We start from the raw sequence: 16,187 nt of genomic DNA on the forward strand, positions 1-16,187 counted from the left end.
TTCATTTTCATCATATTTAATTCAATGTAAGTTTATCCAACTGACAGTTTTCAGTGTAGTGCAGTTTAGTGCTGCAGAAGCCAAGGAGTCTTGCCACACAATTTAAGACTGGATTGCTATAGAGGACCTTGGAAAGAGGACATGTAGGTGAGAGGTAAGACTTAAAAAAAACCCAAAAAAGTTGAAAATATGAATTGCCTAATTTAAACAAAATAAAAATTAAAAAAATCAGAAAACAAATGTTACAGCCTTCTAGAATGTTTCCATAATGTCACTGAAGATCAGTACTAGTAAACATCAGACAACATTTCAATAAGAAAATACTTTGTTACCAAATCTTCAGCTGATAAGTTAATTACCAGATCTCCTTTTTGGATTTAATTTTAACACCCTGTAATTTTGAGAGCACAAAAATTATGCCATATACAATGCTCTCTGAGGTCAAGGCCAAGCAGAAACATCATCACACTGGAAAGAGTCCTACAGTGTACTTTACAATGACAGCAGAAAAATTAAGTTTGTGATATCCCAAAGTGAAAAGCAGAAGAGAAACTGCATGTAATTAAGATTACAATAGTTGGCAATCTACATATTGCCCACGTAGGTTTAGGTTTACACAAGCACTTTATCTTGCCATAAACATGAAAAAAAATCTTGCTAGCATATTTAGGGAAGCTAGTTAGATAGCTAAATTCAGACAACATACAAATATGAGGTAAGCAATTCTTAATTTAATATTTTAATTAGTTTATATTTTCTCCAGGAACAGTAGTCAACTTGTTTAGCTGTGCAACTTAAACTTTTTTCATAGAAAAAAACAGTACTTGCAAGCCAAAGGAAATTAATTACAAATAAACACTGTTCAGTGATCCACTCATTTATTTTACCTTAGTTCAAGGCAGGCTAAGTACAGATACTGTACATTAAAATACATGCACACAGAGTACGTGTTCCTAGTTCTACCTTTAAGGACCAATTTCTACATTGTTTTTTAGGCCCTTTCCCAAATTTGATCCTTCTCTGAAGCATGTTTTGTGTGTACTTAAATGTAGAGAGATCCATCTGCAGGCCCCACGTATCCAACTCCTATTAGTAGCACATCTATTAGTGTCCATATTCCCAATCCACCAAAGCTGAAGAGTTTGCCCAGACCTTCCCTCCACTGGCCCAAGTAGAAGCGATCTGCTCCAAATCCACCAAGGGTGATGCTAGGAATACAACATAACAATTCATTAAAATAGTTGTAGAGAATCCCGAATTTGGATGTCAACTCACCTTTAAATATTTACAGCACACTGATAGTAATTTTATATATCATATCATATAGGATCAGGAAACTATGAATATCTTATGCAAAGTGGCTGGAGGACTTTAAAAGCAATAGTGGTAAAATGTTTTGATAGAAATATGTATTAAAAAGCACTAGTTCTTAATTTAAAATATTTTTCCAAGTCTTTTGTGAAACTCTGCAGATACAAGATATGAAATAATTTATGTTATTTTAAGCTTCTTTTCATAATAATAAAGTTGGCCAGTGAGCTGCTCTGACTTTGGGCTCCAAGTTTCCTGAACTGGCAGGGGCTGGAAAACCCTCTAGAGAGGAGGAGACTCTGCTCTTGTGGTGTTTGGGTAAACTAAGCTTAGTTTCTCCAGCTGCAGGCAGAGAAGGGAATGGTTCTAGCTCCAAATGAGAGCATGTCGGATCAGTTTTCTAATAAAACATCTATTACTTTTTTTGTTCACATAACTTATGATAAATCAAGTAGTACAGGCTCTCATATCAGCCCTTATATAATTCACCTTTTAGGGGAATTTGAATTAAACTTTTTTTTTTTTAAAGAAATAATTCTTGTTTCACAGTCAAGTTGTACAAATATACTGAGGTCCTGTGACAACATCCAAACCACCACAGTGAGTACAATGCTTTGGTGCTTAGTGTGTGAAGAATAGAAAGTTACACCCTGGTTCAACAGTATAGCATACTGGCACCTCTCCCTAGTGGTCATCTCAGTTCTCTTTTTAAAAGAGTTGATACCTGTTATGAGCCAGCTATAACCAGCGTAACAACATCTACCCAAGTCTGGAACAACTTTAAAAGAGTCAACTGCCCCATTCATCTCAGTTGCCCAATGATAATTTACATCTCAACATTGTTAGCTGTTTCATTGCTCATTAAACTGTGTGAGAAAAGGAAGTGCAGTATTCACAGATATTGGCTACCGCTGCTTGTAGAAGCTAAGTGAACCATGGGCCAAATCCAGATCGCCGGATGCTTTTGAACAGACCACAAATTTATTTGAACATAAGCTTTCATGGGCTAAAACTCACTTCATCGGATGCATGCAGTGGAAAATACAGTAGGAAGATAGATATACACAGAGAACATAAAAAAATGGGTGTTGCCAGAGTAATTAATTAGGTGAGCTATTTTCAGCAGGAGAAAAAAAACAACTTTTGTAATGATAAACAGGATGGCCCATTTCCAATAGTTGACAAGAAGGCGTGAGTAACAGTAGGGGGAAAGAAATTAGCATGGGGAAACAGTTTTTACTTTGTATAATGACCCATCCACTCCCAGTCTTCATTCAAGCCTAATTTAATGGTGTCTAGTTTGAAAATTAATTCCAATTCTGCAGTTTCTCGTACACATCATAGGACCTAATCACATCAGCCACACTATCAGAGGCTTGTTCACCTGCACATCTACCAATGTGATATATGCCATCATGTGCCAGCAATGCCCTTCTGCCATGTACATTGGCCAAACCAGACAATCTCTATGCAAAAGAATAAATGGACACAAATCAGACATCAAGAATATACATACAACATGATGGGGGCTAATTTAGCTACAACGAGTCAGGAAAAAGATCTTGGAGTTATCGTGGATAGTTCTCTGAAGATGTCCACGCAGTGTGCAGAGGCGGTCAAAAAAGCAAACAGGATGTTAGGAATCATTAAAAAGGGGATAGAGAATAAGACAGAGAATATATTATTGCCCTTATATAAATCCATGGTACGCCCACATCTCGAATACTGTGTACAGATGTGGTCTCCTCACCTCAAAAAAGATATTCTAGCACTAGAAAAGGTTCAGAAAAGAGCAACTAAAATGATTAGGGGTTTAGAGAAGGTCCCATATGAGGAAAGATTAAAGAGGCTAGGACTCTTCAGTTTGGAAAAGAGAAGACTAAGGGGGGACATGATAGAGGTATATAAAATCATGAGTGATGTTGAGAAAGTGGATAAGGAAAAGTTATTTACTTATTCCCATAATACAAGAACTAGGGGTCACCAAATGAAATTAATAGGCAGCAGGTTTAAAACAAATAAAAGGAAGTTCTTCTTCACGCAGCGCACAGTCAACTTGTGGAACTCCTTACCTGAGGAGGTTGTGAAGGCTAGGACTATAACAATGTTTAAAAGGGGACTGGATAAATTCATGGTGGCTAAGTCCATAAATGGCTATTAGCCAGGATGGGTAAGAATGGTGTCCCTAGCCTCTGTTCGTCAGAGGATGGAGATGGATGGCAGGAGAGAGATCATTTGATCATTGCCTGTTAGGTTCACTCCCTCAGGGGCACCTGGCATTGGCCACTGTCGGTAGACAGATACTGGGCTAGATGGACCTTTGGTCTGACCCAGTATGGCCTTTCTTATGTTCTTATGTTCTTAATTATAACATTCAAAACCTGTCAGAGAACACTTCAACCTCCTTGGTCACTCAATTACAGATCTCAAAGTCGCAATACTCCAACAAAAAAAACCCCAAAACAGACTCCAACAAGAAACTGCAGAATTAGAATTAATTTGCAAACTAGACACCATTACATTAGGCTTGAATAAAGACTGTGAGTGGATGGGTCATTATACAAAGTAATAACTGTTTCCCCATGCTAATTTTTTCCCTACTGTTACTCACACCTTCTTGTCAACTATTGGAACTGGGCCATCCTGATTATCATTACAAAAGTTTTTTTTCTCCTGCTGCTAACTCACCTTAATTACTCTCATTGCAGTTGGTATGGCAACACCCATTTTTTCATATTCTCCGTGCATGCATATATCTTCCTACTGTATTTTCCACTGCATGCATCTGACGCCCACAAAAGCTTATGCTCAAATAAATTTGTTAGTCTCTAAGGTGCCACAAGTACTCCTCATTCTTTTTCCATTTAACGTAAGGCATTCATATGTAATTTGCACTTGAAGTTCTGCAATACTTTGAGTCTACCTTAGTGCCAAGGCTGTAGACCATTTATAGCCTCCAGTCCAGTTGCAGTAAAGCATCTTAGGAAAGACACGCTTACCTGAGAAGAGAAATTAAATACATTCAAATCCTGATGCCATGAACAAAGGCCAAAGATTGACTCAGGAACTGAAATCTGAGGTGCAAATATGCCAAATTACTCTTCACAACAAGTATCTGTTCTGCATTTAAATAGCATCAGTAACTCAACCTGTCTTTTCTGATGAGACCACAGTATGAAAGCCTGAACACGGTTTCCATTTCCTATACTTTCCTAGATGGGTTTCTACCAAAGCACCACCAAATTAAAGAAAATCAAGAGCCAAGTCTATTGATTTAGACCCTATATTAAATTTCTTGTGATTTCAAATGTTAATTGACAGGATGTTTTTAATTTATCCCATAAATAACACCTCAATGCAAATTCTGTTGACGCTGCATCAAATAATTCCATTGAAGAAAGTGAATACAGGAGAGAAAACACTCCCAATAACCCTAATGTAAGACTACTGTTGAAACAATGGTTCTAGGCATCATATCATAATTTTAAAATATTAAGTGTCAGACTAGAAAGTGAAACTAAACAATGCACAATATCTCAACAAAAACAATCTAGACATTGAAATAAGTTATATGCATGTTTATCCACTACATTGAACAAACGTATGTTCAAGAATTCTTCACTAAAGAATCCTCTCTAAACCATTCATTCGTAGACCAACTTACCTAGACAATGAATATGATCATGCACTGTACAATTGGCATTATATCGTTGTCTTGGACAAGAGACTGTCATGCAACTTGTAGAACTGGTACACACATAATCAGTAGGTTCAAGCTGCCAGCAAAACTGGCAAGTCATGTTGATTGTGAAGTTCTCCACTTCATTGTTTCTCTGATCCTATAAAGAAGAGTATTATCAATGTAAATAATCTTAAATATTATATCAAGAATGTTTCACAGGATATAAATAAATACTTCTCACAGATTTCACTGCTGTGCAAAGACAGAACAACAAGATGATACATTATATTCAGCACTTAGATAGTTGGGTAATGGATACTAGAGAAGTGTTAAAGAAATAATTATACTTGCTAGGTAACTGTATTTATGTCTAGAAATTTGTTTTGTAACATATTTTTGAGTTTTAGGACATAATTTAAACTACACTGTACCTTTAACAAGTGACAAATTCCAACTACAAAGAAATAGGTTAATTACTTACAACACAATGAATTTGTGGCTTAATCTTGCAATCAAAAGTGGCTGGCTTCCCATATACGCAGGAGAAGTTTGTTTTACATGTCATGCAGTCTGGAGGCAATTTGCTGCACAGCCCATTGCTGGGACACTTACTCACATAAGATGGCATCTCCGTAGTCTCTGAAGGGTCAAAGGATTTGTTAAGAATAGAGCTTCAGCATTACCTACACTACAGTATAGGCACACACTTCTACTGTTTGTTACTTTAAATAATTTCATAATAAAGTACTCTCCACTTACAGCTAACATAAACTAGTATCTCATATATTAAGGCATCCCGCCTCTAACAGCAACCAGTATCAGCTGCTTCAAAAGAAAGAACCCTGCAGCAGAGCTCAGCAGCAGCCAGCAATGGCCATACACCATATAACAGCATTTGTAAGTCCATTGCTACCTTGTCCCACCATGCCATCAGCTCCACCTTCTGAGACACCTCCTCTATCAGCCACTACTCCCTCCTGAAAGCACAGGGCTGGAGCACACAAGCACAGATTGGAGAGCATCAACTCCTGTGACCTCCTGCAGGGAGTGAAGATTCCTCCCCCTCCTATTTGTCACCTCCAAACCTGGGAAACAGATTAAGATCCTGATGCCAGTCTCCCCCCCCCCCCCCCCGGTCTGCATCAGTTGTGTGTGAAGTACCAGTAGGAGAGTCTAAATCAATTGGAGGAAGAGCAGAATGAAGTGGTCTGTGTTGTGGGGAGCACCAAAATTAATTGGTGGGTGTTTTCAGCAATGGGCAAAGCACTGACACATCCCAACACTCTCCATCCCCATACCTCCCAGCTCATACCACAGAGCCAAATCTGACCCCTGCCCGGTATGGGATAATCTGTCCCAGGGAAAATTTCTTCATACTCTAAGATCATTAAAGGTCAGTTTAAAACCTGAAGCTTGAAGGTTTATATTCCTTCCAAAGCCATTTAAATATTTTACAGTCCTAACTTTGGATGCTTATTATCCATATAAACATGGAATCCTTTTCTCTTTTTTTTCCCAGCCAGGCTATGCTTTAAGCCTCAGTAATATCTTGTACAATAAAATCCTATCTAATTATGCACTACATAAAAATAATCCACTTTCTGTAAAGTTATGAATTTGGCACCATTCAATTTAACTGAATGTCCTTTTGTTTTAGATGAACAGTGCCCAAGACCAGAAGGGATCACCGTGATCCTCTAGTCTGACATCTTGCATAACACAGCCCATAGAACGTTCTTGAATTAATTCCTGTTTCTAAAAGCATCTCTTTTAGAAAAACATGTAATCTTGATTTAAAAATTGCCAGTGATAGAGAAGCCACCACAAACCTTGGTAAGTTGTTTCAATTATTAATTGCCCTCACTGTTAAAAATATATATTTATACACACACACCTTATTTAAAGTCTGAATGTGTCTAGTTTCAACTTCTAGTCATCAGATCTTGTTATACCTTTGTCTGCTAGACTGAAGAGCCCATTAGCAAATATTTGTCCCCCACATAAGCACTTACAGTCTGTAATCAAGTCACCCCTTAACCTTTTTTGTTAAGCTAAATAGATTGAACTCTTTGAACTGTAATGCATGTTCTCCACTCCTTTAATTGTTCTCCTGGCTCTTCTCTGAACCCTCTCCAATTTATCAACAACCTTCTTAAATTGTGGACACCAGAACAGCTATCATATTAATCTCAATACAGAGATAGCAATAACCCTACTCCTGCTTGAGATTCCTGTTTATGCATCCAAGGATCATAAAAAACAATTTTGGCCACAGCATTGCCCTGGGAGCTTACGCTCAGCTGATTATCCAACAGGACCCTCAAGTCCTTTTCAGAGTCACTGCTTCCCAGGATAAAAGTCCTCCATCACGTAAGTATGGCCTACATTCTTGGTTCCTAGATGAACAATTTTACAGTTGACAGCTTACCAAGTGATCCAGATTGCTCTATATCAGTGATCTGTCCTCTTCATTATTTACCACTCACCCAATCTGTGTCATTTGAAAACTTTATCAGTAGTGATTTTTTGTTTTATCTCACATTAATAAAAATATTAAATAGCAAAGGGCTTGTATCATGAGAAACAGAAAATACATGTCCCTGTAGTTTCTACTTATACTTTTTGAGATGAGGTGACCAGAACTGAATACAGTATTACAGGTTACGTTACTGATTTATATAATGGGATAGAATTTTCCATATTATTATCCATCCTGTTCTTTAGGCATTCTAACACTGTTTGCTTTTATGACTGCTGATGAGCAGTGAGCTGTTCAAAATGACATCCAGGTCTTTCTCCCCCATCTCCAGTTAACAGAGATAATTTAGAACAAGTAATTAGAATGTGTCTGGGTAGTTTAAAATTTTCCCTCCAGTGTTCACAAAACAATTTAATCATCCAGTGTGTTCTTCATTTACTTAGCTTCATTTAATATTTTTCATGGTCTTCTCTGGTTTTGACTAACCTAAATAATTCTGTGCTGTCTGTAAAGTTCTGACATCTCAGCCCTTTTTGAGATTAATACATTAACCACCACTAGCCTTAGTGGAGTGACACACGGTTCTGTACTGTTACCTTAACTTTTTGCCATGATGAAAATCATGAACCAATATATCTATCCAAAGACCTCAAAGTGTTTAAACATTAATAAGATCTCAAACATATTTACAGAGTTCTATTAGCCAATATCATATTTTCAGAATGCTGTATAGTCATGCTAAGTTGTATAACTATAAAATGTATTCTCAGAATGCTTTGTATTGATAATAGATTTATTGTGGAAATTTACTTGGTGTTAACCTGCTGTAACTGCTCTTTCCTTCACATGTGTATCATCTGTCAGAATAAGATGGATATTCTGTTGAGTCTCGCCAAATATGAACAGTGTGCTAGGTATGGCTGGTAGAGATGTCTTTGTCGTCTATAAAATATATACAGTACTAAATAGAGGAAGGGTGTACAGTCTTTGGTAATGCACTAGAATTTGTGGAATCTTCGATCTGTTGTAAACAAGAAGAATATAAACAGAAGCAGAATTGAGCTAATATTTTGGAACAGACGAAAGACGTAAACACTAAGATTGTTCCCCGTATTGGTAGTATAATAAACTTTCTGTATTGTGCTTAATAAACTGATTGAGCCTGGTTATCTGACATCATATCAGTAAGGGAACTGAATTATGAATAACTTTTTATTACTGTTAAATTACTGGTCAGATTGGTCACTTTTACTCTCTTCCATAAACACTCAAGCTACAAGTGTAAAAATGACATAACTTTTTAACACGACTTCTGTTTCTTATACTAGCGTCATAAATGCCAATTATTAACAGTAGCACATTTTACACTTAATTTATAGTTCACTGGCTGGGACCTGCCACTGTGCTCTCCCGTCCACCAAGTTTATTGTTCATCCAAGCCTCCACAAGGGCACTACCCATGCAAACCCATAAAAGCAGAAAAATGATCAGTACGAGACCTTGGTTCTATACGTGGCTCTACTATGGACCTGCTGTGTGACCCTGGCCAAGTCACTCTAACCACGTCTGCATGTGTCTTGTCTCCCACCCTTTATCCATTCTTGTCTGTTTAGACTGTAAGCCTTCTGAGGCAGAACTATCTTATTACATTTGTGCAATGGGGCTGATTTCAGTCGGGGTCTTTAGGTGCTAACAAAAGTTATTTGTGTTAAGGGGATCTTAAGAATGTGTAAATATAAGAATGGCTATGCTAAGTCAGACTAATGGTCCATCTAACCCAGTTTCCTGTCTTCCAACAGCAGCCAGTGCCAGATGCTTCAGAGGGAATCAACAGAACAGGGCAATTATCAAGTGATCCATCCTGTCATCCAGAGCCAGGTTCTGGCAGTCAGAGGTTTAGCTAAACATAGGCCTTGGCTACACTTGCAAATTTGCAGCGCTGCAGCAGGGTGTGAAAACACACCCTCTCCAGCACTGCAAATTGCGGCGCTGCAAAGCGCCAGTGTGGTCAAAGCCCCAGCACTATCTAATTGTTTTTTTGAATCCAGCTATTGGCCTTCACAACATACCATGGCAATCAATGCCACAGGATGATTGTACATTGTGTGAAATACTTTCTTATATTTGTTTTAAACATGGCTGCCTATTAATTTCATTGGGCAGCCCTTGGTTCTTGTGTTATGTGAAGGGGTAAATAACACTTCCCTATTCACTTTCTCCATACCATGCATGATTTTATAGACCTTTGTCATATCCCACTTAGTCATCTCTTTGTTCATCGTAGAAGCCACAGTCTTAAAAATCTCCTTATATTGAAGCTGTTCCATACCCTTAATCATTTTTGTTACCCTTCTCTGCACCTCTTCCAACTGTAACTGTAATATACCTTTTTTCAGATGGGGCAACCAGAACTGCATGTAGCATTCAAGGAGTGGTGTATCTTATTTATTTCATAAATGCCAACATCCACACATCACATTAGGCACTCACTGGCCTATTCCGCCCATCCCCAAGGAACCCATTTCCAACTCACGTCCAGAAAACTTAATTCTAACCTCATACTTTCTCCACAAAACACCTAAGTTATCACACACTTACCCAGTGCACATTTGTGAATAGAAAGTATGTAAATACTGTGGAGACTGGAGTTGAAGTTTTGCATAACAATGAATTACCTATTTTTGAATTGGGTGTGAGGTGGAAGCAGATTCTTATGGAGGCACAGTGAAGCAATTAAAATACCTGATTTTAATCAAGATTTAAATCAATGTTAATCTTGTTTTGCATGCGTCCTTTAGCTGTTTTCCTAAATGAAGGTTTCAGAATAGTGTCCGTGTTAGTCTGTTTGAAATATAGTGTAAAGGCTATATTAAGATGCAAATCAACATGTTTTAATGGTTAGCTACCAATGAGAATCAACCTTCATTTAAAAAGAATAGGAGTACTTGTGGCACCTTAGAGACTAACAAATTTATTGTAGCATAAGCTTTGTGTCCATTTTGTGTCTGATTTGTGTCCATTTATTCTTTTACATAGAGACTGTCCAGTTTGGCCAGTGTACATGGCAGAGGGGCATTGCTGGCACATGATGGCATATATCACATTGGTAGATGTGCAGGTGAACGAGCCTCTGATAGTGTGGCTGATGTGATTAGGTCCTATGATGGTATCCCCTGAATACCATCACTCTCACAGATCTTGGGAGACAGGACAGTCCTTGCTTACACACAGCCCCCAAACCTGAAGCAAATACTCACCAGCAGCCACACAACAAAAACACTAACCCAGGAACCTATCCTTGCAACAAAGCCCGTTGCCAACTCTGCCCACATATCTATTTAGGGGATGCTATCATAGGACCTAATCACATCAGCCACACTATCAGAGGCTCATTCACCTGCACATCTACCAATGTGATATATGCCATCATGTGCCAGCAATGCCCCTCTGCCATGTACAGTGGCTAAACCGGATAGTCTCTACATAAAAGAATAAATGGGCATAAATCAGACGTCAAGAATTATAACATTCAAAAACCAGTTGGAGAACACTTCAGCCTCCCTGGCCACTCGATTACAGACCTAAAAGTTGCAATATTACAACAAAAAAACTTCAAAGCAGACTCCAACGAGAGACTGCTGAATTGGAATTAATTTGCAAATTGGACACCATTAAATCAGGTTTGAATAAAGACTGGGAGTGGATGGGCCATTACACAAAGTAAAACTATTTCCCCATGCTTATCTTCCCCCCCACCCACAGTTCCTTATATGTCATTGTCAAGTGCTGGAAATGGGCCATTTTCATTACCACTACAAACAGTTATTTTTCTCTCCTGCTGACAACAGTTCACCTTAACTGATCACTCTCCTTATAATGTGTATGATAACACCCATTGTTTCATGTTCCCTGTGTGTATATATATCTTCCTTCTGTATTTTCCACTACATGCATCCGATGAAGTGAGCTGTAGCCCACGAAAGCTTATGCTACAATAAATTTGTTAGTCTCTAAGGTGCCACAAGTACTCCTATTCTTTTTAAATGAAGGTTTATTCTCATTGGTAGCTAACCCTTAAAACATGTTGATTTGCATCTTAATATAGCCTTTACACTATATTTCAAACTTCTCTTTGGTAATCAGGAGAATACACTATGTCTATACACATTTAAGAAATGTTATAGCTTAATGTTTTCAGATTCTTAAATTTACTTGTTTACTTGTAAACATTATGAATGACACATCTCTTATTTACTAGATTAATTTTTACTCATGCTTTGTGCCAATCTGCATTTGGATAGTAATTGGAATTAAATTAAAAATGCACAAAAACATCATTTTAAAATTGTTTTCTATTAAATAAGACTGCTTTTAATTTGCATAAGAAAAAACATATCAAAGCATTTTGCATTTAAAGCTGATTTATTACACAAAGGAAGTATTATCTGTAAATAGTGAATTGTACTGATTGTCCTTAGTCAACATTTCCATCAATATTTTAGAACTAGTAGAGCTCATCCTCTAACACCTTGCTTTTATTCATAGATTCTAAGGAAAACAAAATTTCCTGCTTTTTCAATTCCCAATCAGTTTCTCAACCTTGAATAAGCAAGTCATTGAACTGAACTAGTTGCATGAACTCAAATGAAGAAAATATTCTCTGTGCCTGCACAAAAGGCTACTGCTGTCAAAAGCTGGCTTAGCACTTCAAAAGTGACTTCCACCAGTTCAGTGGACTTTACAACTTTTTTTTTTTAAACTTCAGCAGCAAACATGTTTTTCTTGAATCTTTTATTTAATAAAACTAGTTAACAGATTACAGTAGATTGTCAATTTGAAATGTAATTTTAAATAGGTTTACTTTTAAAAAAGAAAAAAAATCTATGTAAACAAAAAAATCAGATTGAAATAAAAAATCCAATATTTTAGGGTTTTAGTTTAAAAAAAATAATCATTATTTTATATCCAACCTGTGTGGAAGCATGGAGTGTCACTGAATGGCTAATATGACATGCAGGTGTCAAGTCTGTGAATGTAGGTTCCCTTAAATTATCATGTGGGGTTTGCATGGATGGGTTTTTCCATTTACATAACCCTAACTAGCAGTTATAGTCTTTTGGAAAATAATTCATGGTGCCTCAGGGTACATCTACACTGCAGTTAAAAACCCATGTCTTGCCTGTGCCACCTGACTCAGGCTCGGGGTGATCAGGCTGAGGGGCTGTTTAACTGTAGTGTAGACACTGGACTTGGGCTTCTAGGACCCCATGAGGTGGAGGGTCCCAGAGTTTGGGCTGGACCCTGAGCCCCAGCTTCTATACCACAATTAAAAAAACCTCTTTAGCCCAAGCTGCACAAGCCCAAGTCAGCTGGTGCTGGCCAGCTGTGGATATCTAACTGCAATGTAGACATACCCACAGGGTGCAGTGTACCTTTTAATGATGAAATACTCTGTACAGTTAGTTTTCTAATACCTCATTCAAGAATTTTACTATTAAACTCAGGACTATTAGGGAAAAGGCTTGTATGATATCATTGGAACAGTTTAGCAAGGGTTGTGGTGGATTCTCTAACACTAACTATTTTTAATCAAAATTCAAGACTATGTATTTCTAAGAGATGTGCTGCATGCATTATTTTGGGAAATTCTAATGGTCTGTGTGATACAGGAGGTCAGACTACATTATCACAAGAGTCCCTTCAGGCCTTGGAATCTATAAATCTATTGTTTTCTTAGGAGCTTTTATAGAAGAACAGACACTTGTACCTGTTGCTCTAGTATATGGAGTATTTGTACTTGGAGATGTTACACCTTTTGTAGACATAAACTGTTGTTTTGAGTGCTCTGTTGTCATCAAGGATCCTGCTATAAGAAAAATTAACAGATTCAATGCACTTCAGTTACCGTTAAGAGGATACAATAATCCTAGAATTCAACTGGTCTTCAATCACTGTTTAATCCCAGCATTCTAATACAAAATATCAAGCTGATTCCTGACATTAAAGGTCATTTTTGGAATAAAATTAATATTTAAAAAGCTCCACAGATTTCCCTACTTTGTTCATTAGGATTTTGCACTTTACTCCACTTAAGACAATAAAAATCAATTTAATCAGTTTTGCTTTTAAATTCTTGTGACCTAGTAGGAAGCTACACTATTTGGAATGCAAATATTACAGTATACTATCTATTACAGAATAAAAATAATTAAACATCAAGTAATACACTGGCCATTTTAGCAGGAAAACTGCACCACCGAACTGGCTGGAGACTATGGCCCCAATTCTGCAAACAAACACTTAATAAATATTCAACTCTGCTCACGTAAGTAGTGGTGGGACTACTCACGTTCATAACTAATTGGAACCCCCCCCCCTCCACAAATTATACCAATAATGCATGATCACACAGGGTATGTGGTGCACACTAGGATGGGAAAAACATGTGGCCTGTGTTGAGAAACCCAAAATACCTTATAAACAACATGATAACACTTTTCAAGACAAGGAATCCATCTAAACAGCACTATCTAAAAGTCATTTTAATCTACCTAACGTTTGTTGAAAATTCTCTTTAGTCCCATAAAAGTCTAATTCTTTCTTGAGTCCTTAACTCTTGGCCACAGCAAGATTCCTGTACAGATGAATTATGCACTGTACAAAATGATGTCTTTTTACCACTTTGACATTTGTTGTTTATGCTGCTAATTAACTACACCACCACAATGCAGCCTCCTCCCCAATAGAGGCACCGGGACCACCAGCACACAGCGCAGCAGCGCGGAGAAAAAGGGCCGCTGGTTTATGGTGAGCGGGTCTATAGCCCGGGGTCACGTTGCCACAAAGCAGGCAGGGCCCTGGGCTAAGTCCTAGGGGCACCGCCAGCCCGAGCTCGCCCAGCTGCATGCGGACACCAGGGCAGTGGCCGGGCGCCCGGGACGCCGGCGCGGACGCCATGGCCGCTCCTACAGGCCTAGGACCGGGGAGGGCAAAGCCGGTGGGAGCGTGTACGGAGGGTAGCGGGGAGCCGCCTTGCCAGGCCGAGCAGTGCCGCGGCCCCTCCCTGGCCCTGAGACGGCGGGTGGCGCCCGCACTCACCGCGGCCCGAGAGCACGTAGAGCTGCGAGACGAAGAGCGCGACGCTACAGAGCCGCTTCAAGGCCGACAGCCCAGACACCGCCAGCGCCACCATCTTGGCTCCATCCGGGGCCTCGCCGTCCCCTTCCCGGCAGGCGCAGAGCGCGTAGACCCGGCCCGCGCGGGTGGGGCAGGAGCTGCTGAGGCAGGAGGAGGCGGCGGGCGCAGTGAAGGATTTTGCTCCTCGTAGGCGTGTGCTGCGGCTGGCACTTTCCGAGCCTTATCGATTGCATTGAACGGTTACCGGATGTAGCAAATGCCTACGGGTAGCAGTTTCTTGCACTATAGACTATGTGAAATTGTTACGTGTAGAAATGGGCCATCTGTAGCAGTTAGCGATACGTATCGATTGTCAGAAACAGCTTCTGTTAAAAGATGCTACTTTATTTGTTGTACATGCTTGAAAACTGTTCTCATATTTCTATGCCATTATCTCAATCATTGAGATTTTGAATAGAAACGTATCCAGAACTGATCCCTGGAGAACCCCACTTGTTATGCCCATCTTATTTAGCATTATGTCCATCTAGGTTTCATTTCCATAGTTTGTTTATGAGGTGGTCATGGAAGACAGTATCAAAAGCCTGACTAAAGGCAAGCTATACCACATGTACTGCTTGTAGGCTTGTTACGCTGTTAAAGAAAGCTATCAGGTTGGTTTTACCTGTGAGGCTGCTTGAAATACCCTTTTTTAGCAAAGTTAGACCTTTCGCTGCTGTGGGTAGCACGGTCCTACAGATAGCATTTTCTCACACACGTATGTGTATGAAACTGCAAACTATAGGGATGTGCTTACCTGTAACACTGCAATGTGATGAAGCTAATTCCTGCAGGCAGCAGTTTCTCACACCACCTTCATGTGAGACTGCTATCTGTAGGAATCAGCTACAATGGCAGCAGGTCCTACCTCCTTGCCAATGATGAGTGGCCATTACACTGCAGTCTGCCCCAGTGAGCAGTGAGTCTGCCCCAGTGACTGGCAGTAGCCACTGAGGCGAGGTGGGTTTAGAGGCTTAGGGGTTCCCCTGGGGTGGGAAAACCCAGAATAAGGGGTTACTGTGGAGGCAACACCCCAAGGTAAAGGGCACTGGGGTACATCAGGGACATGGGTGCCTGCAGCAGGCAAGACACTGACCAGTAGGAGGTGCTTGGTACACTGGAGAGCTAATTCCTGAGATGACCAGCAGGAGGCGCTGCGCTGGTGAGTCTTGACCTCGCTACAGTGCCATTGGATTAAAGGAGCTTTTGTGGCAAGAATCACCAGTAGAGCAATGTATGTCTAATATAACTATGTTAAAAACTCCCACCTTAACCTATTACTTCCCAACTGATGAGGATAAAAGAACTAATGCACTGGATACCAATAACATTCTAAACTTTAACTTTTCTTTGTGGGTCAATTGGATAAGTCTGTACAAACTAATGAAGAAAAATAACCAAATTGTCCAACTGACTGAAATCACACAGGGCCAGGTTCAGACGCACAGTTTGGCTATTTTACATCAGGGATCTGAAATATAAAGAGTATCTGCACAAGCAGAACAAATTATAACGCACCATTGGTATGATATTTGGTAT

At 39.3% G+C, this 16,187-nt stretch overlaps 1 protein-coding gene across 3 annotated transcripts; it reads right to left on the reverse strand.

Moving 5' to 3' along the window:
* Positions 1–14,833, reverse strand: TM2D3 (TM2 domain containing 3). 3 transcript variants are annotated; one of them, XM_039492402.1, is made up of 6 exons: positions 14,571–14,831; positions 13,240–13,335; positions 5,475–5,632; positions 4,976–5,150; positions 4,235–4,310; positions 1–1,208 (listed from the first exon to the last, which is right to left on the reverse strand). In XM_039492402.1, the coding sequence occupies exons 1-6, from the start codon at positions 14,662–14,664 to the stop codon at positions 1,043–1,045; spliced, it is 765 nt and encodes a 254-aa protein (XP_039348336.1). In that variant the 5' UTR covers positions 14,665–14,831; the 3' UTR covers positions 1–1,042. The 3 variants fall into 3 exon arrangements, with proteins under 3 accessions (XP_039348336.1, XP_039348334.1, XP_039348337.1); XM_039492400.1 differs by having other exon boundaries at positions 13,240–13,338; positions 14,571–14,828; XM_039492403.1 differs by lacking the exon at positions 4,235–4,310 and having other exon boundaries at positions 13,240–13,338; positions 14,571–14,833.
* Positions 14,834–16,187: the final 1,354 nt, after the last annotated feature.

The sequence above is a fragment of the Mauremys reevesii genome, linkage group 10 (assembly GCF_016161935.1).
Source record: "Mauremys reevesii isolate NIE-2019 linkage group 10, ASM1616193v1, whole genome shotgun sequence".
NCBI classification, from domain to species: Eukaryota; Metazoa; Chordata; order Testudines; family Geoemydidae; genus Mauremys; species Mauremys reevesii.